Source organism: Falco biarmicus, chromosome 5, assembly GCF_023638135.1.
Source record: "Falco biarmicus isolate bFalBia1 chromosome 5, bFalBia1.pri, whole genome shotgun sequence".
NCBI lineage: Eukaryota > Metazoa > Chordata > Aves > Falconiformes > Falconidae > Falco > Falco biarmicus.
Genome location: NC_079292.1, coordinates 57,590,470 through 57,614,690, shown reverse-complemented (window position 1 = coordinate 57,614,690; position 24,221 = coordinate 57,590,470). Strand labels below are relative to the sequence as shown.

General features: G+C 47.3%; 3 protein-coding genes across 3 annotated transcripts; 2 read left to right on the top strand and 1 right to left on the bottom strand.

Annotated features, from left to right (window-relative positions):
* The first annotated feature begins 8,826 nt into the window (after positions 1-8,826).
* On the top strand, positions 8,827-12,489 carry CBY1 (chibby family member 1, beta catenin antagonist). Its single transcript, XM_056340629.1, has 5 exons — positions 8,827-9,210; positions 9,845-10,074; positions 10,534-10,639; positions 10,724-10,839; positions 11,881-12,489. Exons 2-5 carry the CDS (start codon positions 9,997-9,999, stop codon positions 11,959-11,961), a joined length of 381 nt encoding a protein of 126 aa, XP_056196604.1. The 5' UTR covers positions 8,827-9,210; positions 9,845-9,996; the 3' UTR covers positions 11,962-12,489.
* Positions 12,490-12,660: 171 nt separating this feature from the next.
* TOMM22 (translocase of outer mitochondrial membrane 22) lies at positions 12,661-14,651 on the top strand. Its single transcript, XM_056340626.1, has 4 exons — positions 12,661-12,821; positions 12,923-13,041; positions 13,319-13,436; positions 13,905-14,651. Exons 1-4 carry the CDS (start codon positions 12,714-12,716, stop codon positions 13,977-13,979), a joined length of 420 nt encoding a protein of 139 aa, XP_056196601.1. The 5' UTR covers positions 12,661-12,713; the 3' UTR covers positions 13,980-14,651.
* A 175-nt stretch (positions 14,652-14,826) lies between these two features.
* JOSD1 (Josephin domain containing 1) lies at positions 14,827-23,764 on the bottom strand. The gene is made up of 4 exons (XM_056340628.1): positions 23,328-23,764; positions 18,995-19,123; positions 18,684-18,878; positions 14,827-17,282 (listed from the first exon to the last, which is right to left on the bottom strand). The coding sequence occupies exons 1-4, from the start codon at positions 23,510-23,512 to the stop codon at positions 17,183-17,185; spliced, it is 609 nt and encodes a 202-aa protein (XP_056196603.1). The 5' UTR covers positions 23,513-23,764; the 3' UTR covers positions 14,827-17,182.
* Between the last annotated feature and the right edge of the window lie 457 nt (positions 23,765-24,221).

Below are 24,221 nucleotides of genomic sequence, written 5' to 3'. Positions count from 1 at the left end.
AATATTATTTTACCTTTTCTTCCACATTCTATACCTGGAAAAGTAACTTTCTTAAAAATATTTTACCTGTTTGGATTTAGAAGACTTTGCTTGTTGGATGAGGTTGGTACTTGCTAGAAACTTGTCTATGTCTCAGTTCCTTCAAGAAAAAGGCAAGACAGAAAAATTTTGAGTAATGTGAAACATAGCTGTTTCTAGGGCAAAATACAGCAGCCAGTAGTGCTAGCAGCACCACATTGCAGTCATGGGCAAAGAATAAAAACATCCTCTCCTGCTGAAATGGCAGGAGAAATTTCAGGGTCACAGAAGGCCATTATAGGCTTGCAAAATAGCTACGACACCAGGGTAGTGTCCTTATCTAGCAAAAAGTAGCTGATGGAACTAGTCCATAAACAGCCCAGCCAAGTCAGCTGCCTCCAACAGAAGCAAGTTTGGAAGACTTCTTCCCTCAAGACTTACTGTCTTCATAAATTGGTTTAACAAAATAAAAAAGCACAACATACAAGTGTGTTTCAATGTGCAGATCTGGGTGAAAAAAGGCACTAACATCACATGATTACTGTGTTTCTCTAAGCCAGTTTTATAAGCAAACTAATCTCTCTCAAATATCCACTCCCAGCATAACTGCTCAGTGAAACAAGCTGCCTCTTTGCCACTCCTCAGTGACAAAGCAGCACGCGTCAGGGGGCGTTTTGTAACACTCTGTAATGGCAAGACCCTGGGTTTGGTAAGAGAAATTGATATGCTGGCAGCATGGCAATATCACTTTGATGATATTGAAATATAAGCAAAAGACAAGGATTCCAAAAAATAAAAGTGATCTGGAGCCTGGCAGGATTGCTCTAATAGTGTATATTAAAAGAAAAAAATACACCAAACTTGATTTAGCTTGGTCAAGAGAAACAAAAGTTGTTGCTTCCACTTGCTGATAGGCACGTGAAAGCACAAATATTCATCGCAAAAATATATAGAAAACAGCAAGATGGAAGCAGAGTAAGTTGTTATGCCAGGAGAAGTCCTCTGCAACATGAGTAAATATAAAAGAAAATGTTTGATATATCTATCTTCAGGTTTTAAAGAGAATAATTTGCTCTCCTGCCAGCTTGTTTTCTAGGGCTTTAGATTTTAATGGAACAGGCAGACCTTATGACTGGTCACCTATTTCTTTTCCCCCTCTTCAACATACAAAACGGGGAGGGGGGGAAATCACAGCATATAACAATACACACATTCTTCTTAACTTCAATTTAAGAACAGTATAATTCAATTTATTTCCAAAGCATTTGTAAAGAAATAAATAACTGACACTATCAGTACTGAATATTCTTACTGGCTTCTGTATCAGGTTCAGCATTTCCAGCCTCCTACTCAGGGCAGGCTCTGTGTACATTTATTGTTTTTTCCACCATTCATACTTTTTTCCATGCTACTTTGCCCAGATATCCTTCTCTTGCTTTTTCCCTTCTGACTTACTTTCTTGGCTGTGCTTAGAACTTTTTTTTCCTTCTTTGTGTGACAAAGAACCATATTTTCCTTTCTCCTAAACTACTAACAAAAAACATGTCTAAAAACCCCAATGAATTCCTATTAGACATTGCAAAGTAATTTGCTACTCTGTTTCCAAGTACAGTGGTAATGCTCTTGCATTAGTCCATCATCCTTGTCATTCAGGTCTCAGAATTTCAAAACGGGAATTAAATCAGAGGCTCATAATTAAATACCAAAAGCTGAAGTGCCAGGCACCTTCAGTTCCCATTAACTGCAAAATAAATGCTTATTATGGAGCATTTTGGAAGGCGTCACTACTTGTCTAGGTGACTAAGTATCAAATTAGGACATTTGTTTTGGAAACTGCAATCCCCATTTTTTACTGACTTGATTATCCTTATTTGCAGCCAGTTGGACACTGGCTCACCTGTCTCCATTTCAATTACAAGCTTTCCCGTGTTCTACACAAGGCTTGACACACTGACACAATCCCTGACAAGCAGCTATCACTACCAGTTGTTTAATCTTGGAACTGAAGTAGCGCATTACTTCAGCAGTAAATGAATGAATGAATTGTGAGAACAGCCTGTATGCTGACCCATGAAAACAATTCAGCTTTCTTTCAGACTGGCAAGATTTAAATCTTCAGAGACTCTCAGATTTTCATCTGCTTTTATTTCCAAAATTAACCAAATAACATAGATGTGTGTGAGCTGGGAACCAGTTCCTAAATATTACACGTTCCCTCCCAGTAACATTAAAAATATGAGATTCTTCACAATATTTAAGCATTTAGTGCATAAGTCAACATTAAGGATCATTTTTCCTGTGCCATAGTCTTCACTGACTTCTTTTCTAAAGGAAACGCCTGCTGTGTCTTGGCTGGAGGGTACAATACAGACAGCAAGCATTGCCTGTGGAATGATGACCTGCAATGAGCAGGAATCCCTAAACATCAAAGGAAGTGCAAAAGGTGCTTGTGGGGCACATGTTCTAAATTAGTAGGATCAAACTTAGAAAATGAGAAGACTGCTGAGGACTTCAAGAAACTATATCTGAATAGTTAAGGAACAACTCTTTTTTCATGTCATCTGACAAATTGATCAAAAAACCCACTCAAACCAACAAACTTGTCAGTAATAGGAACAAGATGAAGAGGTCAGCAATGGATACTTTTCATGAAACCCTTAGCTTGTGGCACATCCACTTGCTGGCTGCACATCTCTGTGACTGTATTTTTATCTTACATTCTTGTACAGAGTGCTTACCAGTCTTCTCTGGACTGCTTGGCATCTTGACAGAATCTGGGGGAAGAAAGCAGCATGAAAAACACAGTTCATAAGTTCAGAATTCAAGACTTAGAACAACATTTATGCAGAGGAAACACCCTCCATACGGCTCATTTTACTTGGGCATACAATGCAAATTCAAAATTTGTATTTTCAGGGTTCTCTCTCCCTTGCGAACCAATGAAGATCCTACTTCACTGCTGCTGAACACGCTGACACCATCCAGCTATTTATATGACAACTGTTGAGCTATGAAGACCATCTTCTGCTCCGTCCTAGTTATGCCTCATATTTTCAAGCCTTAGAACAACACAGAAATAAGGGGAAACCAAACCAAAACAACTGGACCTCCCATTTTAAGTACTACAGTACCTAGCCTTCACAGGTCTCATAGGAATGAGTTCTAAATCTCCCAGTGTCCCTGAATAACTTTTATCCCAGGCTAGTTCAGGCCATCAGTGAGTAGTCATCTGCACTCCCCAAAACCCTGGAAAGCTGCCTCATCTGCATACAAGCTTGCAGCAGAGCCCCAGGACTGGGAAGGACTTTCTGGGTCACACAGTCCATTCTCACGCTACTGCAGACGCCACATCACCTAAAGCCCACATTACTTCCATTTTTTGCCTTTGATAAGAGGCCCCCCCCAGGCATAACTTTCTAACACAAAGAATCAGTAAGACCTGTGGATCAAAGCACCTTGAGAAAAAAAATGACCACCTGGTTTGGACACAAAATTCCTATTTAGATTAGCAGGAACTAGGGAGAACTGCTTACATCAGTGTTCTTATGACTCTCCTCTTCCTTTGGTGACAGCAGACTGTTTATCTTGATTTCTTCTGGTTCCAGCTGGGAATAAATAGTACCAGTTAGTGTAATTTCTTGGGGTTGGTAGTGTGCCTACGTGGAGAGAAAGAAAGAACTGTGAAAGAACATGGAAGAGAAAAGAATACTTAGCATTTTCCCCACATCTTCATAGCGTGCTATACACACTAAGCTTCACAGTATCTCATGATGCAGTTCACATGCTTGTATGGAGAAAGCACAGCTGATGTTCATCTAAGGCATAAGATAAAATAAGCTTAGAAGGGGATTTAGAATGCAGGCTCTGCTTGCTGTCCCTTATGAAAACATGGCAGCTCAGCCTGAAGGCCTAACATCTTGCCTGCAGCAGCTGCCAGCTCTGCAGGGTCACAACAGAGCATAAGAAACTGACCCATACCAAGACATCCTTTCCCTGGTATTCTCTTTCCCTGCATCCACTGATCAGGACTCTACAGACTGGAGGTTTAATATTTCATCATTTCCTGGAAAGGACATCTTAAGTGACCCAAGGAAACAGATGAGTGAAAGTAAGAGACAAAGAGAAGAATGAAAAGACAGACATGGCAGCAAACAAGGAGTAGCCAGGTAACGGGAACAGAATGAAATAGAGCTTAACACAAGCTTTCACTGCTGTGTGGACTGCACACGTCCTCTGAACCTTCGGTTACCCAGTCACCAAGGTCAGCCTCATTGCAAACTCTGTCAGAAGTGACAGATTCTATCCCGAGCGCCTGAGTGGCTGAACTGCCTACATATTTGCTTAAACTCTTTAAGGTGAACAGTGTGGCCAGAATGGCAAACCATGATTGGAAAACCTCTTGAGAAGCCCGGAAACTCTGTATACAGCATCACAGCTTCATATACACTTTTGCCACTTAGAGCAGAAGACACAAGTTTTACACATTAATACATGTAAGAAAGGCCCAAGTAAACCAACCTAAATGTGTAGAATGTGTATGTGTGAATTCAGGGAAGAAGAACAGAAACTGAGTTTGAAAGACAAGGCATAACTCAATTTGCAGCCTACAGCTTGCACGGGCCACATTTCCTGACAGGAGCAGAACTACTCTCACCTATCATCCATTCTGAAATTGCACTGCAAAGCTGTCTCAGCTTCATCAATAACCAAAACATGACCTTGGGAAACCAGAACAGAAGCAGATATACAAGGCTTGATTTAGCAGTGAAGAGAAAAATCTAAGGTTTAAGGAAAGAAAAATGACAACTCTGTACACTTTTTAGTTAACAGATCACAGACACACTGTTCTTTTGAATAACAAAGTCTACATTTCAGCCAAAGCAGCGACTGCAGCTTTGAAGAGCCAGTAAGCAAAGCAGCACACAATTTGGCAAAAAAAAGGATGAAAACATTTCTTCTTCCCGCCTTCTGTAAAGAGGGTCATGTTAGCAAAAGAGAACAATCAGGCAGACTGTTAGTGCAGATATTTAGAACTTTTTAGGAGACAATAAAAGCCTGCTGTGAAAAGTGCAAGAAAATTAAAAACCTGGGAATAAGTAATTAGCTTAAACAGAGAAGGCAGAGGTGAACTAGGTGAAGGCATATTTGATGGGTGAAAGACAGAGGGCAGACATGACTGGAAACCAAAACCGTGCTTTATCCCATGTTATTATTTTACTTACATTATCAAGACCTTTACTATCGAGAAGACAAAGGCATGAACTTTCCTGGCTATGCCTTGATGATTCAACGTAGGGATATGCACCCATGACACCCCGATATCCTCAAAAGTTACAGTACAACTGATGGTTGGATATTAGGATTCTTGCAATAATTAATTGAGGCCTGCACAGCACTCCAAAAATCTCTATTTATAGGATAAGTATTAGTTTCAGATTACTCCTGTGGGGATGCGTTCCTCTATGTCATTTCACTGTCCTTGTGCTTTTTTTGCCTAGCTATAAGCTCTTTAATGAGGGCCTCCTAGTGGTGCAATCTGCAACAGTCAAGCAAGAGAAAAGCAGCATTCTCTGCAAAGTGGTGAAACAGCTGTTCTTCTATCTCTTGAGTTGGCTATAATGAAAAGAAGGAACAGAGAGAAAAATAGACGTCTGCTTTGCCAATAAATTATAGGTGAGAGATTTAATATCTAGGATACTAAAAGGAGGAACATCATTAACTGCAGAGCACTGAGGCGACAGGAATTATCTCGCTACTGAAGAAATTATTCCATTGGGCATGGAATTAATTTCAATGTGCCAAAAGTAATTTCTTTTATAGGTTTTAAACTCAGTCTCATTTAGCCTACCAGTCAATGTAGGAAGTTTCAAGCAGCACTAATTACAACAGATATTCTCTTTGACATCAGGGTAAAGCTAGAGTAAGTCTACTGAATTCATCAGTCAGTGGGGCTTCCCTAAAGTTATTAATGTAACAAAGAACAATAATAATCCTGCAGTGTATCTGCAAGAAGACAAGAGAAACACTATGGAGTTAAAATAACCTCTGAGACCATCTAAGCCAGGGGTCCTCAAACTTTTTAAACAGAGGGCCGGCACGTGGATTAAGTGGCAGCTGCTTGGTTCCCCCCCCAACCCCCGGCGGGGGGGGGCGGGGTGTGTGTGTGTGTCTGTAAATACCAGGGGCCGCATTGAGAACCCTGGGGGGCCATATCCAACTCGTGGGCCGTAGTTTGAGGACCCCTGATTTAAGCTATAGATTCTGCATGGCTTGTGAACTGAAAAAGCCAAAGAACACAGTCCAAATGAGGCTACCAAGAACAGCTTGGGTGTATTCCAAAATTTCCACATTGTCATGTGCTACAGCCCTATCTTCGTTCTGTCACTCTCTTAGCCTTCCATCAGTGTTCCCAAAGATGTCTTCATAGAAGGATACACAGTTACCTTACACAATGACTGTAATATATAGGTTCTTCACCATTTAATGAGCTTTTGCAGATTCTAAGTGATATCTCTAGTTACTGTCCCAGGAAAGAGAGTGGGCACTGGGTGTTCACTTCCCCACAGTGTGTCAGGCACAGAGGGATGCACAGTGCTACATGGTAATGCTTTTAACATCACTTAAAATGTATGTCAAATTACCTACTGGCAGGAGGCCGATGTGACATATTAAGAGGCAATGCTAGAAACAGCCATGGTCAGCTCTTGTCTCAGTATCTACCTGATGTAAATGAAGAAACAACAAAAAGCTACTGCCAAAATAGCCTGAGAGGTTGGTGCAGCAAGGAAATTCCACATCATTTTTCAAGGAAATGGAGTTTGTTGAGAAGTGACATTTAGTAAAACCATGCAAAAGAAGAAAGAAAGACTTCTGAAGCGAATCACACCAAAAATCAGACACTGAACCTCTTTTTCTTGCTCTCAAACCTCAGGAGAACTTTCTGAACTCACTTACAGGCCCTACCAACTCTGACACTCTTACTATGCACACATGCTGGCATCCAGGCACACAGAAGTGTGCATTCACCTCACATGCCGAGGTCTCTGCCTTGGAGAAAGAGGCTGTCAGAGAATCACTGTGAGACCCTGGATAAATGAGAGAGTTTAGTTTTGCAGTAACTATAACATATTACTACAATACTCATCCTGCTCAGCGCAAGAACTCAAGCACACAACTGTGCTGAAACATACAGGTTTCTTCAAGGAAGGTGAACATTGCTACCCCCGTGTTACTGGTGGGGCACAACCTGACTAGAGCTTCTTAAGATTGGTTCCCTTCCCTCCCCCCACCCCCCCCAACAAACACCTTAAGTATTTATAAAAGAAACCTATGTGTCTTTGTGTTTGAGCATCTCAGGGAGATGTTTATCTCATCTGCAGCTCTTCAGGTCTGAGTATTTGTTTGGCAACTCAAATTTTTTCAGTGCATTTAGCAACTTAAAAAAAAAAAAGAAGAGAGTGAGTGTTAAGAGCTCAGTTCCTCACTTTGGTCATCGCATCTTACAAGCACCTAGGTTAGCTACAAGGTTTTTTCAGTTCAAAATTGTACTTCTACATTCTTCCAGCTCTTCTTCACAGGTTCTCGCCCTCTTTTCACTTCTGGCCCTTCTTCTTTTCATCTCTCTTACCCAATATATGCACACACAGAGCCACAACTACCTCGCAAATCCCTTGTTCAGAACTGCAAGTTTTTGTTCTGCTTTTAAGGGTGTTGCTGTCCTGTCCTCCCCACCCCATAATCCCGTCCCTTATTAAAAAATAAAATTAAATTAAAAAATGACTAGTCTCCAGTGCACGGACTCTAGTACACAGGGTCAGAAGGCCACTGTTTTTATAGTATGCAGAATCAGCTATTGCTTAACTGGACTACCAGGAGATACTGCAGCACCAGAGATTTCTCTTTTCTGTAGTCACCAAGCTTGGTATTGTGGTATCTTTCCAATTCTCATGCCAAGTAATCAATTTTCTGGTTTACTTCAGGCAGGGTGCCAATTAAGCACTATGAGAACGAAAGACTGTTAAATAACTTTTTTTGTGGAGCATTAATACATGTACAAACCAAATTAAAAGGCTGGTGATTCTCTTTATTTCCTCCTTTCTTTCCTGTCATTTCTGTTTGTCTGCCTGCTATTCCCCCACCCACTCCAGCTTTTTTCCCCCCTCACCTTTTCTTTATTGTTCCCCTTTAAAGTCAGCATCTTACCATCTCATTAATCTAAAATTTGTGTTTAGATTAAAACTGTGAGGAGGAAAGCCTCACAGTCCTAAACAGAAGCTTTTCTAACAATGAAGCAAGTAACTTCAGATCACTAAATTCTAACAGATTACATAATTATAAAATTTAGAAAACGAGCGGTATCTTGCCTCTGCAACATAAAAAAGTATTGGAGCTATATGTGCTACATACCCCTGCTGTTCATTCAAAATATAATCCAAACCAACTACAAAAGCCATCTCCCACGGAATACAGGCCAGCAAGTAACACAATAAAACTAAATTTATTCCACCATGTGCTGAGAAGGGAGGACTTTACACCACATGCAGAAAACCAGGACACTGGGCCTGTTGCTGCAGAGAGCTCGCTGAGGAGCTGCCGGGTCCCCACTCTGCAGCTTCTGACCCACCACCCCGAGCTCGGGCACCCCGGGCCCCGGGCCGCCATCTCTCCCACGCTCCCAAGCGAGGAGCGACTCTCTGCCGAACGGCGTTTTCGCTGTTCATCTGCAAGAGCAATTAAAGGTCTTCCGACCCGCTCAAGCACTGGAGGGAACCTGGCGGGAACCCGCGGGCCGGACATGGCAAGCCCGCTGCAGCCCGACCACGGGAGGAGCCCCGCCGCCACGGCGCCAGCTCCTCCGCGCCCGTCCCCCTCCGGCGCAGCCGCCGGACCGAGGGGCGGCGCGGGGGGAGCCGGCCCGCCAGCCAGGCCCTCCGGCGCGGTCTCGCCCGGCCGCTCCCGAGGCGGCAGCCCCGGAGCACCCTCCGCGGCCATCCCCCTCACGGCCGCTGCCGGCCCCGCGCCGCAGGGGCCCGGGGGCCGCCGCCTCCCGAGGCGGCGGGGAGGAGCGGCGGAGCGCCGCCGTCGCCGTGGCAACGCAGCGGCCGCAAACCGCACCCGGGGCACGCGGCAGCTGAGCCCACGGGCGCGGTGACGGAGGCGGAGCGGCGGGAACCAGCGCGGCTCGCCGGAGAGGTGCTTCCCCCACCCGTAACGGGGCGAATCCCGAGGGCACAGCCCGGCCCGGCTGCCCGCGCCGCGGGACCGGCCCTACCACTCTAGGGCGGGGGGGGCGGGGGGTGGGGGGGTGTTTATGTTTCCAGCCGCCGGGCCCTCGCCGAGCCCGCCGGCTTCGCCAGCCAGATGCCGGGATGGGAAACAGAGCGAGGGACCGCCCCGGCGGCGGCGCGAGCGGGGAGCGACGCTGTCCGGTTCTCCCGCCCTCCCCAGCGACCCCGGCGGGCGACATGGCCCACGTCCCCGCCGCGCGCCGAGGCGGCCTCGCGGCACTGGCGATGGCTGCCGAGTGCGCCTGCGCGGGGCGGGGGCGCGAGAGGAGGGGGGCGCGGGACGCGAGCGTGGGGGGAGGGGGGTGACGTCGGGGGGCAGCCTCGCGCCGTTCGCCCCACCGGGTGACGCCTCGGCGGAGGTGTGAGGGGAGGCGCGTGCCGGCGGGGAGGGGCGCGGTCCGGCGCGGGCCTGTCGCCCCGGGGCGGGTGGCCCAGGCCCAGGCGCCCGCGCCCCCGCCAGCTCTCCCCGCCATTTGGCCCTTTCCGACGGGCCGGGGTGCACAGCGTGAGGGGGGGGCACACCCGGGGCCTGGTTGTAGGTGGAAGCGGGCAGCGCCGGCGGCCACCGGAGGAGACCCCGTCCTGCCAGCACGGCTCCTGGCCTGCGGCCTCGGCCCGGCCGCGTCCTCCCTGCTCAGGGAGCAGCGTAAGGCCGTGGGGAGCGCCCTGAACGCCCAGGCCGCAGTGCACGATGCCTCTCTTCGGGAACACCTTCAGCCCGAAGAAGACCCCCCCCAGGAAATGCGCCTCTCTCTCCAACCTGCACCTGGTGAGTCCTGGTGGCTTGCCTGCGGGAACGCTTGTTTGGTGGCCAGGGGTAGGTGGCTGCTACTGTGGCCACCATAACCCTGACGAGCTCCCAGCGGTGCCTCTTCCCTCCCATGGTGCGCACCATTTTTGATTGCTCGTGACTACATATAAAGGTAGAAATGCAATAGCTCAGGGAGGGATCATCGTCGCCCCACCCACAGTCCAGAACTGTTTCACCTAATGCTTCTCAGCAGTGGTTTCTGAGCCCAGGAGGTGTGTTTGGGTGACAGAAAGTGCAGGCATGGTGGCTAGAGGAGCCAGTCCTCTACTGCAGCAGTACATGACCAAAGGATGATTTCGGGCTTCAGGGGCAGTCCGACCAGCAGCTTCCAATGAAATGCCAGTCACCAAGAAACAGGAGAGCAAGGGGGTGGCTTTGGATTTCTGTAAAATGCTGAGTGTGATCTTCTCCCTGCAGCTGGATAGATCTACCCGTGAGATTGAGCTGGGCCTGGAGTATGGCACCCCCACTATGAACCTTGCTGGCCAGAGCCTGAAGTTTGAAAATGGCCAGTGGGTGGCAGGTAGAATGCAGCTCAGCTTGTTTTGATCTGAAGTAGCAACGGTTGTCTGACAATCTGTATTTTGAGCTCTTTCCTTCCTTCCAGAATCAGGAAGCTTCACAGGGGATCGCAGAGAAATGCAGCGCTTGCGCAAACGGAACCAGCAGTTAGAGGAAGAAAACAACCTCCTTCGGCTGAAAGTGGATATTCTGCTGGACATGGTGAGTCTTTGCCCAGCTTCCACCTGCTCACATCAGTGGAAATGCCCAAGCGAAGGGTGCTGGGACCGCCAGAGGAGGCCATTCTCACTGCACCCCGCTCCTTCCGTGTCACCCGGCTATGCAAGACAATTGTAACAGTGAAGTGACTGTGGGAGTAAAGTCTGATCCCCTCTGTGGGAAGAGGGGAGGGTTCCCCCTGCAGCAGAACTTGACTTTTGTGAGCACTGTGACTGATTAGAGAGGAGCCCCTGCAAGTGCCATGTTTACTCTTTCCCTTTCTGTGTGAAGTACAGCACTTTTCTTGCCACTCTGGCCTCTGCCCCAACTGTGACTTTTAAGTTATAGCCATCGTTTCTGGTCACAGAAGATTAAAGCTTCTGTCTGCTGTGACAAGTGGTGTGACATCTATTTGGTGTGTAAACCTGTGGATGAAAGAATTCCCAGGCCCTAAACAAACTGAAATTCAACTTTACCCAGAGATCGCAGCTTTTGTACTTAAGATTTGGAGACATTTTCAGTGAAATTCATGTGTATTCTCAGTCTAACAAGTGACTTAGCATTTATGTCAGTCTGAACAAACACTTCTTCCTTCCTTACGCTCTTCCCATGTTTTAAAGCTGGCAAGTGGCTTTTGTGGCTGCAGCACTTAGCAGAAGCCCTAGGTGCTCTCCAGGTTTTCCAGGCAATCTCAGTAAAGTGTGAAATCTCAGCTTCCCTCTTGCTCAAATGGGGACAGATTCCCTCATGTGGGTGCTGGCTCGCAGCTGTAAATCTCAGTGGCATCTCTAGAAAGGTTGTGCTCTGACATCGGAAAAGCTTCTGAGGCACAAATGTCTGTCTTTGTGTGCTGCCGTGACATGAGGTGCTTTTTCAGCGGGAGAGCAATCTCTGTCTGATCCCTCTGAGGGGCTTTTGTGTCCTGACACGCGTGTCTGAGGCAGGCAGCAGACTGTGAGGTCACCAATCCAGTGTTGGCCCTGCAGCTGTAGCACAGGGTGGAGGTTGGAGGCGTAGTTCACTCTTGTTCACTGTGCATTGCAGCTCTCCGAGACCACAGCTGAGTCCCACCTGATGGAGAAGGAGCTAGAGGAACTAAAGAACCACAGCCGGAGGAGGAAGTGAAGAGGAAGAGGTGGCTGGAGGATGGGGAAGCCAGGAGGCTTGCCCCTGAGTCTCGGCTGCCCGCACGCAGGCGATGCTGGGCCATCTTAGGCCTCCTAGCCGTGTTGGTACTTGTGTGTAGGTACTTTGTTCCATGGGACCGCGAGTAACAAGATGCCTCCAGCATTGTGTGGTGCTGTAGGTACTGTGTAACAGCTGGCCCCGCGCCCAGACACCGTTAATTAACATGTTTTTTCTCAGAGCACTTTACCTCGCTACATTTCCTAGCCATAGCCCAGCTGTGGGTACCCTCTGTCCTAAGGCAGCTGGAAAACAGGTGGTGAAGAAGATCCACCTCCGGGTGGCCCCCTCCTCACCCTCTCTGCTTAAAAATGCAGAGACCTCCACCCCCCACCAAATCGCCCCTCCTGGGGAGCCTCCAGGGGCCTGTACGAGTTTCACCTCTTGCCATTGGCGAGCAGGATGCTGGAGTTGCTTGTTCTCAAGAGTTTTGCATATTTTACATAAAAATTCACCTTTAAACCCAGATGTTACCGGTGTTTGCTTATGCGAAGGGTCGTGCTGCGAGCTGGGGGGAGGCCGGGGGGAGCCGGGCCGAGGAGCGGGGGCCCCCTGCGGATCCTCCCGGCCGCCAGGGGCCGCTGCCTGCCCCGAGCCCGGGCGGAGGGGGGGGGCCGCCCCGCTTCCGGCGCCGCCGCCACCGCCGTTCCGCTTCCGCTGGCTGCCGCCCCCTCCGTCCCTGGCTGGTGGTGATGGCGGCTGCTGCGTCCCTGTCTCCGGAGGAGCTGCTGCCCAAGGGCGGCTCGGGCAAGGCCGAGGAGCTGGAGGACGAGCTGGAGGAGGACGACGACGACGAGGAGGTAGCGGGGCGGCCGGGGCCGGGCGGGCCGGGCGGGCGGGCGCGGTGACCCCGGCGGGCGCGCAGGGCCGGGCGGCCTGACGCGGTGCGTGCCGCCCGCAGCTGGACGAGACGCTGGCGGAGCGGCTGTGGGGGCTGACGGAGATGTTCCCCGAGAGCGTCCGCTCGGCGGCCGGAGCCACCTTCGACCTGTCGCTGACGGTAGCGCAGAAGATGTACAGGTAAGGGCGCGGCGGGCCGGCCGGCCGGCCTCGGGAGCGGGGCGCGGGGGGCTCCGCCGGCCCCTGCGGCGGCTTTGGCCGCTGGCAGCGGGGGGCGGGGCGGGCAGGGGGCGGCGGGGCCGTGGGGAAAGTGGGATGGGGAGGGTCGGGGGAAGGTGCCGCCGCAGGGGTGGGATCGGCGGGGGCTTTTGTCTGAAGGAAACGTGGGCAAGTCTGGCGCCTGTAAGCAGCCGCGGAAGAACCGGTTCTTAATCCCAGTGTGCTTTCTGCTCCCCAGATTCTCCAGGGCAGCTCTGTGGATTGGGACCACCTCCTTCATGATTCTAGTTCTTCCTGTTGTCTTTGAAACTGAAAAACTGCAGATGGAGCAACAGCAGCAGCTGCAGCAGCGACAGGTGAGGTGGAGACGCTCCAGCCTTCTCTCCTGGCTCTTCAGGGCTGGCTCCGGGTGCCTGCACCTCCTCCCAGTTATCAGCTGTTAATGGAGCTTAGGGAACAGGGTTTAGTTTGCAATACATTGTGGCCTCATTCATCCCACCAGGTGCTCTGGTTGGATGTTCTGGTGGGATGATCCTGCCGATTCCCAGGAAAAGGCTGGCAGCAAACTCTGGCAAACACAACCTGGCTTTTCCTGAGCCGAAATAACGTAGTGAGGACTGCACGCAGGCCTCACGCAGCCATGCCTCTATCTGCCCCGTTTGCGTTTGCTGTGGTCGCCTTGGTTGTCATAGCAGGGGAGGAGCCAATACTGCAAAACACTGCTGGTACCTTCAGCACCCGCCAAGTAGCTGCAGGAGGGGAGGGTGGCATGTGACAGTCCTCCCACATCCTTGCTGTCCCTCAACTGATTGTTTTCCTTCCAGATCCTCCTCGGACCCAACACAGGGCTTTCGGGGGGAATGCCAGGGGCCCTGCCTCCACTGTCTGGAAAAATCTAATTTGTGAAAGCTGCGTTGGATTCGTATCATGGGAAGACCTTGAAATTATGATATATTGAACTGTTGATTTGTTGGGTCAGGGCATTTTTGTTTTTCATTTGTTTGTTTTTATTTTTGGTTCTCCTTTGGGACATTGACCTGTTCATAATGAGGGGGGGAGGCCCACCCTCTGGACCTGATGATGGCTCCAGTCTGCATCCTCCCCCCATAGAAGTTGTGAGTTTTTCCTTTTATTCAATCAGTATGCCATAACCAGTTACAGACTTGAACAGGGGGAGTTCCTCTTCCAGCCTCCTTGGCCCCCACAAAACCACCCTTGGGCACAGGTCCGGCTTCGAAAGGCTGCGGTCAAACAAAACAAATCCTTTCCTGACTGACTCAGACCTGAAGGACACCAGTGACAGGAGGAGGAGCGACTTTCCCAGCAGGTGAAGCAAAGGAGAGGTGTGGGTAGCTGTACCCCATGGAAAACACTCTCTGGGAAGACGCATCTGCAAAAATACTTTTGCTGCAACTTTGCATGTGAGAACTGAGGGAGCAGCAGGACAGGTTCAAGACGATCACATCCGCACTGATCCTCTGCCTCATAAAGTAGAACTTCAGATATCGGCTGATATTTTTTTGTATTGAATATTAAATAAATCCAACCTGAGCAGCGTGGTTTTAATAAGATGTCCTTTAGGGAGGCTCAGTTTTTTCAGAGCTGTCAGTGGCTTTGTGGGTAGAGACCCTTCTGTTTCAGGCATGTGTGGCAGTGGGGGAAGGGGCAGACACTTTAAGCTTTGTCTGGCTTAAGGGAGTTCTCAGTAGGGTGATTCTACCTCAGGACCAGTGACCAACTCTTGACTCGCAGAAAGGTTGCTGTTTTATTAACAAAGAAAAAAAATTTATTTTTCCTTTATATACTTTGTTACAGAACAATTCAGTTGAACATACAGAAGTGATAGGACATTTATATGGAAACCTTTCTTCCATTTTTAATATTTGGTTAAACAAAATACATCTCTGTAAACAAACCCAAAACAAGGCTCTAACAAAACAAAACAAGCAAGAAAACAAACATGGGCTTCCCCACTTCCAAGCAGTGGGACTGGATCAGTTTCGCCCACCCTTGGGCACAGCAGTCTCACCTCCTGCAGGGATGTGATCACACACTTTCCCTTTACCTGAGCAGCTGGATCACACCATTTCCCCCTGCACAGGAAAGGAGCTGACATACAAGGAGAGGAAAGTAGCCCCAAAATATTTTGAAACATCTTTGCATATTGTGCACTGATCCATTGGCTTGCAGTTTCCATGCAAACAGGGTTTCTCTGAAGTGCAACTTTAAATCAGCATAGAAAATGTTGCTGTTGAGATTTTTTTTCCCCCCCTCTTGAAGAAATGGCTTCAAGTCACCAGCAGAATGCCTGCAGGCTGCACATCCTGCCTGTGAAGTGTTTAAAAACTGCCAGCTGGTATTGGTCATTGGAATGTGTTACGAAATAGGACTTTTTATAGAAATGTTGGGTCTTTAAAACATAAAGAGCCATTTGCCCTTGACTGTGGGAGGCTGTGCTCAAAAGACTGCTTGCCAGATGTCCGGAGGTTGGTGAACAGCATCATCCCGTCATGTGGCCTCTGTTGTTAGGAAGGTGCAATTTTGGTGGTCTCTCAGCTTCGAGCAACTGCTCATGCGTTTGCAGAGCTCTCAAGAGAAAAACAACTGAGAAAAGTTAGTTACAACCCCTCCTTTCGCAAGCTCAAACACCAGTAACGAGACTTCTCCTGCAGGATGGAGAGGATCCTCCAAGCTCATCATGTCCCAGAGATGCTGTTTAACTGAGACATCCCACGTGTAAAGGAGGGAAGCAAACGGCAGCTCAGCCAGGAAGTGCTAAACACAAAGTCTGCTCCAAATTCTCCTTCTGCTGTGGAAGGCATGACTGAGCTACAGCTCACTCGGGTGACCAGGAAACAGCTGGTGGAGATCCCTCTTAGTGTCTCCATGTCTAATCACTCTTCCCCCGCAGAAGGGATGGGAGGAAAAAGTAGTTTGTCCATTAATGGAATGTTTGTTGGCCAACGCTGAAAGAGAGGTTGGTTCAACTACCAGGGCAGGGTCTCTCTTAACGCCCAAAGGTTTTGGTGGACCCTCTGCATCTCCCACATTGTCAGCTAGTAGCTATAAAAAGGGCAAAAAAATTACTATTATAAAGGCTTCCCTCCCCAGCCAATTTTTTCTTTGTAAATTTACTTCTTTCTGGGACATTTTGCATGATGGTCATGACTGTGGGCTAGACTTCTGGAAAGAGGAAAATAAAGAGGGAATGAATTCCTCTCAAAACCCCTTCAGTTTTATTCCTGTCTCCAAACAGCCCCTAAACTACTGGATGACCATGCAGAAAACCAAAACAGATGTTAAGAAAAAAACACCCAGGCAGCACAAAGAAACCCAAGCAGACTACAGCCTCTCTCCAGTCTAGAAACCTGATACTCCTGAATTAGCTTGTGCTTGCTGTTCCCATGTCGCCCGAGTCAGCCACATGCTGCTGAACAACTGCTCACTACATACATTAGTCCCTGGAGACACTGGGGAAGAATCCTGTAGCTACTCAAAGAATTTCTTTAAAGATGATGCCATTTCTATTACTGTTTTCTAATTCCTAGCTCAAACCATCCGTAAGAAGCAGAGGGTTGTGCTGAGCACCGTACCATTCCTAGTGTTCGAGAGTGCCTTGAGAGACCCTTTAGGAATTGCAACCGTCTTCACAATGACTTGTTTTGGAGGGATAGGCTTGTGAAGAGGTGGCAGTGTGCTCAGCCCCTGCCCCTTCCTGGCAAGTCCCGGGAGGAGCAGTGTCCCACCACACGCAGCCTTGAACCATGGGGGAAAGGGAGCCCAGAGGCTTCCAGATACCCTAGCCCCAAAGCCAGGTTTTAAAGAGCGCAATGTGTTCTAGCTAGCTGAGGGGCAGGCAGCTCATCCGCCTCTACAAATAAAGTGATTGCCTTCCAGTTTCCTCCACTCTGCCCTCAATTCTCCACTCCCCCCCACCCCCGCAACATCCTACGCCATTGCCCTATTGCACCAAGGAAGAGAAGAGCCTAAACAAAGGAAATTCCAGGAGAGAAGAGTTGGGGCACCCGTTACCCAGATTTCAGGACATTGGGAGTTCAGTAAAGGGGAAGGAGCTGTAGTGGGAGGACAGAGTCAGTCCGGGTCACACATCGGCTCTCCAGCTCTGATGTGCTTCCACCTCCTCTGGCACCACCAGCAGTAGTTCACAGTTCTTTCCTCTCAGCTGGTGTTTCAAGAATTTCCTATCATGAAGGGAAACAGAAATAAGTGCTACTGAATGTAGAATTTCATCATGTTCTAGAACAACTAAATGCAACTAACTACAAAAATATGACAAGAAATAGGAGGAAACACATTGTCTTTAATTATTTTCTGACAAAAAAAGCCAAATACTTGCTTCACTGAAGTCAACACACCCTCTACCCAGCAAACTATCATAGAATCAGACAGACATAATCTTAGCCTCTGCACAGGTAAGTTTATGTAGATGTCACTTTTCAATCCTCCGAGGTGGCAAAAGTAGAATTAAAAACGAGTTCAGTCTCTTCAGATCTCCAAAATCAAGAATCACACTGTATTTTAAAATCATTCCAACAAACCTAAATGATGGTTTGCTTGGTTTTTCACAAGTATTTCAGATGTCCTTATCACAGGCTGTAGCAGCAGTGTACCACCTGGTCATTTGACATGGTTCTGCAGCCCCTTTCTCGCCATAAGCTTTTTTTAATACGAAACTTGGATTACCTCCAGTAACTATGAAAGTCAAATCAGTGTTTTCTCTGATATCTTTGGGTCAGATATCCAAAATTCCCTACATAGGAAGCCCTTATTTATTGCTGAAGAACGGCACACAGGATAAAATCCACCAGAAGCTTTGCACAGTAGTTCCAGAACTGCGTTAACTTTATCCCAGAAGTTCACAAAAGGCTGACGTTCACTTTACCAAGACTTCAGTGGCATGGCAGGCTCTGCAAATACTGCTCACATGCAGTCCCTACCTCAGAACAAGTCTGGCCAAGGCAGCAGAGCTGCTAGTAGGCTTTACAACAGGATGGGATGGAAGCTAAACAGCAACTAAGAGCAGGTGAGATTTACAGTCAAAGTAATTACACCAACCATCTTGTATTAAGATTAAAGAGGGGAGGAGAGTCAAGCCAGAAGTACAGCATATGCTTACACAGGTAAGTGATTCCTAACAAGCAGCTTTCACTGCTGTCTGGGATAAGGCTGCACTTTTAGCCTGGAAAGCCTTTTGTTGGGAACATACACACAGATCCCTACTAAAGAGGTGAGAGGAATGCTGACACTCTCACATTTGAGGAGACAGCGAGGCACAGCACATCTTGTTGCAGGTGTCGCTCAGTTAATACCAGACTTGGCCTCTACCTTCAACCCTAGTGACAGAGTAATGTAAGAGACGAAGTCAGGCTCTCCTGAGCTCACAGAGATCACCACTGCTGAAAGCATTTCCCTAGCTTCACACAAATGGTATAAATCTAAGTGGAGATGCCAGAACCTTATTAGTCTCAAATCTTTGCTATTAAAGGTTAACCATAATTCAATCGCTAACTGTTTTAAGGACAGACTCCCCACCTCCAACAGGGAAGGATCTGAGGAGGAACAGCATACAAAAAAAATCCTACCTGAGCTCACTTTCGCCTCCAATCCACTCAGGCACCTTGAGTTTGGAGTCGAGGTTATAGTACGTGCCTCCCACCTCCCGGACGCAGATCCAGTGCTGTCGCTTGAGGGGGAGCTTCAAGGGGCCCCAGCAAAGGCTGGAGGGCAGATTCATGATGAAGCCCATCACGTTAGACAGGGCAATGACGTTAACATCCCTGAAAGAGTACAGAAAACAAGACGGCAATAAGATTATATTCTGGTACTTTAACTTCATCTCTTTCTCATTTTTACAAACAGCGGCTATCTCCAGAATTACATGACTTCTAAGTACCTGCGCTTGTCCCACCAAACCGCTTCATAGCCTTTGGTCTGAAGTGCTGCCATGATCACGTTCACATCATAGTTTCCATTTCCCAGCATGCTCTTCTTGTGCGGCGTCACCATGGTGTTGGGAGACAGCCTGCAAACAGAACAGGAGACTGACTGCTCTAGCGAGCAGGTGTTTGCTGAACCTATATTCCGCAGCTGGAAAGGGCTACTTGCTGTACAACTTGAAGCCCATTTTTGTTTAAACAGTGTTTGTTTAAACACAAATCATTGATCCCCCTTACGACTCCACAAATGGGCTAAGAGGCCTTCCAAAGCCTCCAAAGATCCTAGCTTTGATGTGAAAGAGACCACAAAGCAGGAAGCTCTTTTTCCCCCCCTTGAACTGGTACTTCTGAAGGATGCTTCAATTATGTTTTTCCTCAATTCACGGTTGAAGTCAATGCCAGTTTGCCATTTAGAACAAAGGCTATCACAATTTCAAGAGTTCAACAGTCAAACACCAGCCTTGAAGCCTGTCTGAAATAACAAGAGGCAGGGTGGTTGGCTGCAGAAAAGGTTGCTTCCCCCCTACACTGGTAAATGAAAACAGCTTTCTAAGTGGAAATGGAGGCTTTCATTGCCTTTGCTATATGATAAAAAATATATATATATCTGTTGCTGCAGGTAACTAAACAGAGAACCTTGTTGCAAACAAATCTCTTCAGCTTTAATCCACAAGCTTGCCTAGACATCACTTGCATTACAACAGCATCTAAAAATCGAGAATCACCGTCCACAGTGTTTCATAAAAAAAGATAGGACAGCCTTTGCACAAACGTAGATAATGGATGCAAGACACAAAATATGGAGACATATGTCAGAAAAACAAATGGTTAGTCACTTTTATTGTTTTATGTTTCCTGTCTCATTCCCATCCTGTGTGTCCCCTCCACCCCCCCCCCCCCCCCCCCCCGAAATTTTATAGGGAGGGGAAACGATGAGGGGGTGAATTATTATGAAGGTGACAGACAGCCTTCAACAGCTGGAAGAGCAAGCACAAGGGAAACTGGGAGCAGAGAACAGCAAGGTCTTGCAGCACCAATCCAAAGAAAGTCAAGCCTCAGATCAGTTCTGTTGTCATTAGTTGCTCTTTTGATTGGTAAGGACACCATTAGTTCTGCTGACACAAGTTCAGATGTTTTGTGTCATCCAAATATCCATGTTTCACCTGTCTCCTCCTCATGTCAACTCCATCCCCCCAAACTCCTGATGTTCCCACACATTTTTCACTTGGCCTTTAACACAGTGCAAATTCTGTAGGCATACTTCGTCCAGTGAAAATCCCTCAGCCCTTCTGCATTCCTCTCCTGACAACATAAGGCCTTTGACAAGAAGAAAGCAGGGGATTGAGTAGGGAGCTTCAGACCAACCAAGGCTAGAGAGGCCACAGACAGGTAGCTTTTCGCATCAGCTGTGAGTTTTCTTGCAGTGGAGCAGACTGCAGCAGAGCAGCCTGGGAAGTGACTTAACTACAGAAGGGAGAAAAGTCCGAAACAACGTTGTAATAGGGAAAGCTATTAATATCTACCACTGGGCATTTCAGAGTGAGGCAGCGACATTTTCAGCAAATCACGGTTTCCAGTCTCCAAAGCTCTCTGTATTTTACTAATCACAGAGATGCAACTGTAGCTTGTCACAGCTCTTCCAGCATCTCCATGAAGCAGGATCACTTGGCTACAATTCATTCCTCAAGATCATTGCTTCAACCTACTATCTCTCATGACTGCCAGCAAGCTAGGAAAGCCTTCCAATTAAGAGCCCTGCGGGTTGCACAAGCACCCTCTCGTGGCACCATTTACCAGAGACAAGCTTATCTGAGAGCTGAAAGAACACATTTATCTTAGTTCCTTCCCATAACTTTCAGGGCCCCAGAAACGAGATGAAGAGACAAGCAGAGATGACATACTCAAAGAACTGGCACCCATGAGCAGACTTTCACCAAGAATCACCTCAGTGTCTCTACTCATACACAAACAAATAGGGTCCACAATCATCAGCTGAAGGATTCTGATTACAGCAAGGAATTAAGTTACCTCCCCAAAGTTAGGGGGGTTTTATCTAGGCATTAAGCTGAGGAAGACTGATGAAGTTGGGCAGAAATCCAGGTAATATTCCTCCCGAGCTTTCTAAGTCAGAAATGTCCATCAACACGTTGTCTTAACAACAGGCTCCAAGATTCCTGCATGCAGTTGTCTTTCCAAATCAGGTCTGATTACACAGACTCCATTGAAGCAAAGAGATTTTGTTTGCATCTCCATGCAACATTTGGGCACGCAATCTTACTTCCTGCAACAAATGCCAGAGGAACATCAAAAAGATACATCTTGTATTAGAGGAAGGACTATAAAAATCAGAGGGGAGCTTGGACCAAGTTTTGGCATACACTTGAGACTATTATCATTAGGCTACCCTGGCCTTACACAATGGGATGCAGCAAAAGGGAGACTAATGATTAAGCAAGGAGGTTCAATCATTCTTCAAGAGATGTGGTAAAAGCTACAGAAAGCTGAAGCTTATTTGTCATTTTGTTACCTTGTCAATGCCAGATTTAGAAGAAAAAAAAAATTAAAAATTAAAAAAAAAAAATCACACCTCACAACATTTTTGAGCTTATTAAAATATTCATCAGTCCTTTCTCACACACAGAATATGACTAGACACAAGACAGACATATGGAAAAGTGATGTATAAAGGGTAACTAACTCAGTTCTTAAAAGCAAGTCAGAGAGCTAGGCACAAGTAGTGACGCAACAGAGATGCAAAGGTAGTGGCAATTCTTACGCATAAGTTATAACTCATCCATTTATGAGAGGAATTTCCATATATATTTCCATACTACCATGGGGCTGAATCAATCTGTGTATCTTGATCCAAATATTAGGACAGAACAACACCAGGCTGTAATCAAAGACAAACTCCTCCTTCTAGGACAAGAGGTCCGACAAGATTAACATCCCAGCTCTTTCTGTGAGGTATCATGCTGCACTCTAATTCTGTCTCACCAAACCCCACAAAAGCCAACTAATTAGATCATCACACTCCTTCTACCCCTGCCTTTGTTTGCTTCAGGCCAATAGCAATCCATCTCTGATTAAGATTCTGACAATTGCTGCTCTGGAACAAAACCAAAGCGTCTTTACACTGGACAAAGAGTACCTTGAGCCTGTCATGGACCAGCTCCATTTCACCAACAGGAATTTTATTTACGACAGTATCGTAAACAGTGTTTCAATCTGGTATTTGCTGTTGTCTATCACCACACTTCTTTTGCCAAAGACAGGCATGTGTCTGATGTGTCAAACACTAGTTCCATAAATCTGCTGATTTCCAGGACAGCAGCAACAGGCACACAGCTCCCTGCTCATCAGCACAGGGTACCACGACTGTCTTGTCCAACAGGTAACAGGTATTCAAGTGTAACTTATGTGATGTTTCCAACATCTGTGGATTGATTATCAGAGGAAACCTCTTTTCCTATTTGATTACTTAGCTTCATCAGTGAAGGGTCACCAGAATTTTCAATGGCACACACAGGAGAATTTCCACAAAGCATTGAAACAGTGTAAAATAAACACTGAGCAAAATATGAGCTATTGTAGAGGCCACATTAATAATTTACATTTATCCCAGTAAAACTCAGAAAATCTTTTATTAATTATCTGATGCTGCTGGGAAACATTTAGCAATGCCACAGAAAATAGAGATCTAGCTGCTTAAATTAAATCCAATTTGACAAAATACACAGGGTCTTGCTTCACGGAAAAAAACCACATATTATTTGAAGGACTTCACTTAATTGCTTGAATAAGGAGTCACTCATTGGCAAAGCTCCTAATTTCCAAAAAAACTTGGAAGCACTGTGGTACTAAATCGAGGTGGTTTTATGATGACCCGTTTGTCATTCCTGCCACCTTCACCCTCCCAAGACAATCCCAAAATCCATTATTAACATCAAGATGACATACCGACACAAGGCAGGGGCAAAAATATGGAAGACTAGCAGAAGATGCATTAAGGTGGGTGGAGGAGAAGACGGCAGTCCAACCACATGACAGCATCTGCAATAAAGCCCTTGAACCCAAAATTTGCATCCAGAATTGTAAGAAACAAGTAAAAATAGAAAGAACTTCTGCATGGGGGGGGGGCTGTAAAAAATAAGCTATATTCAGTTCAAAGCAGTGGCATACTCTGAACCCCTCCTTTGCTCTTTCCGCCGCCCCCCAAATAAGATCTGAAAATTCCTCTGAGCAACAGAGGACAAGGGGAAGCTAATGCCATTACAGTGAGTATCCTACCTCTGAAAAATCTCCTGGAGGGTTTCCCTAGTGAAGGCGTTGCTGTCCTGGAAGACATTGTTGAGGGCATGGAGGGCACACAGCTCTCTACGCTGCTTCTCATGGTAAATATGCAGCGGTGGTAGCTGGGGTGGCTCTGGTGATTCCGATTTGGTCTTGTCACCTTTCCATGGCACGCAACTCATTTTCTCGCAGGGTGGATGGAGAGTAGGTGGTGAGAAACGAAGGAGGCTGAAGTTTCTTCCTCCACAGTCACAACAACAGCCCACTACCCCTTTCTTTTGTAGGCTAGCACTGCTTCCAGCTCACAAACCCTCCTCTTGTGCTTCAGTTTATTCAGCAATTGCCTCTGATGGCTGGTTTTAAAAACCACATAAAGATCTGCAACATATTTTTCCTCCCTCCTCCCATACCCCATAAAATGTAATAAATACTTCCCTCCCCACCCCCCACCCCCCACAGGAAGGGGAGAAAAAAAAAAGTCAAAAGATAATAATCCCCTCAGTCTCAAGGTACCAGCTGGAATTTATCACATCGCTCCTTTTCTTCCATCTCCTTTGGTCTACAGTGCCGCTAAAAAGGTACCAAGAGCAGGTAACAAAGAGAGGCCCACCCCCAAAGTGCCGAAGTGGAGCGGATGAAGCCAGCTTCTGGTGCTGCCTACGGGAGCACTGGGTGGTTAAGGACTTATCAGCTGCATTCCTCCATTCCTTTGGGAATGACTGAATCCAGGCAAGAAGATGCCAACAGCTCGAGAAAGGAAACCACTTCTTGCTAGGCCACAAAAAACCTCACGTCCAGGCTCCGGGAAAGGCAATTCCTCACAAGTCACCCTGCACTCCGACAAAGGGAAGTCTCCATTAGCAGCGAGAAGAGGCAGCTCAGAGCCCGGGG

Bases quoted from the DNA above. Each gene is read 5' to 3' on its own strand.
- JOSD1 (XM_056340628.1), bottom strand. From the start codon at position 23,512: ATGAGTTGCGTGCCATGGAAAGGTGACAAGACCAAATCGGAATCACCA. The intron at 19,124-23,327 runs GTAGGATACTCA...TTCTGTTTGCAG, and splicing joins CTCCAGGAGATTTTTCAGAG to GCTGTCTCCCAACACCATGG. The intron at 17,283-18,683 runs GTAGGATTTTTT...CCTTCATGATAG, and splicing joins GGAGGCGAAAGTGAGCTCAG to GAAATTCTTGAAACACCAGC.
- CBY1 (XM_056340629.1), top strand. From the start codon at position 9,997: ATGCCTCTCTTCGGGAACACCTTCAGCCCGAAGAAGACCCCCCCCAGG. The intron at 10,640-10,723 runs GTAGAATGCAGC...CCTTCCTTCCAG, and splicing joins AAATGGCCAGTGGGTGGCAG to AATCAGGAAGCTTCACAGGG. The intron at 10,840-11,880 runs GTGAGTCTTTGC...TGTGCATTGCAG, and splicing joins TGGATATTCTGCTGGACATG to CTCTCCGAGACCACAGCTGA.
- TOMM22 (XM_056340626.1), top strand. From the start codon at position 12,714: ATGGCGGCTGCTGCGTCCCTGTCTCCGGAGGAGCTGCTGCCCAAGGGC. The intron at 13,042-13,318 runs GTAAGGGCGCGG...TCTGCTCCCCAG, and splicing joins GTAGCGCAGAAGATGTACAG to ATTCTCCAGGGCAGCTCTGT. The intron at 13,437-13,904 runs GTGAGGTGGAGA...TTTTCCTTCCAG, and splicing joins AGCAGCTGCAGCAGCGACAG to ATCCTCCTCGGACCCAACAC.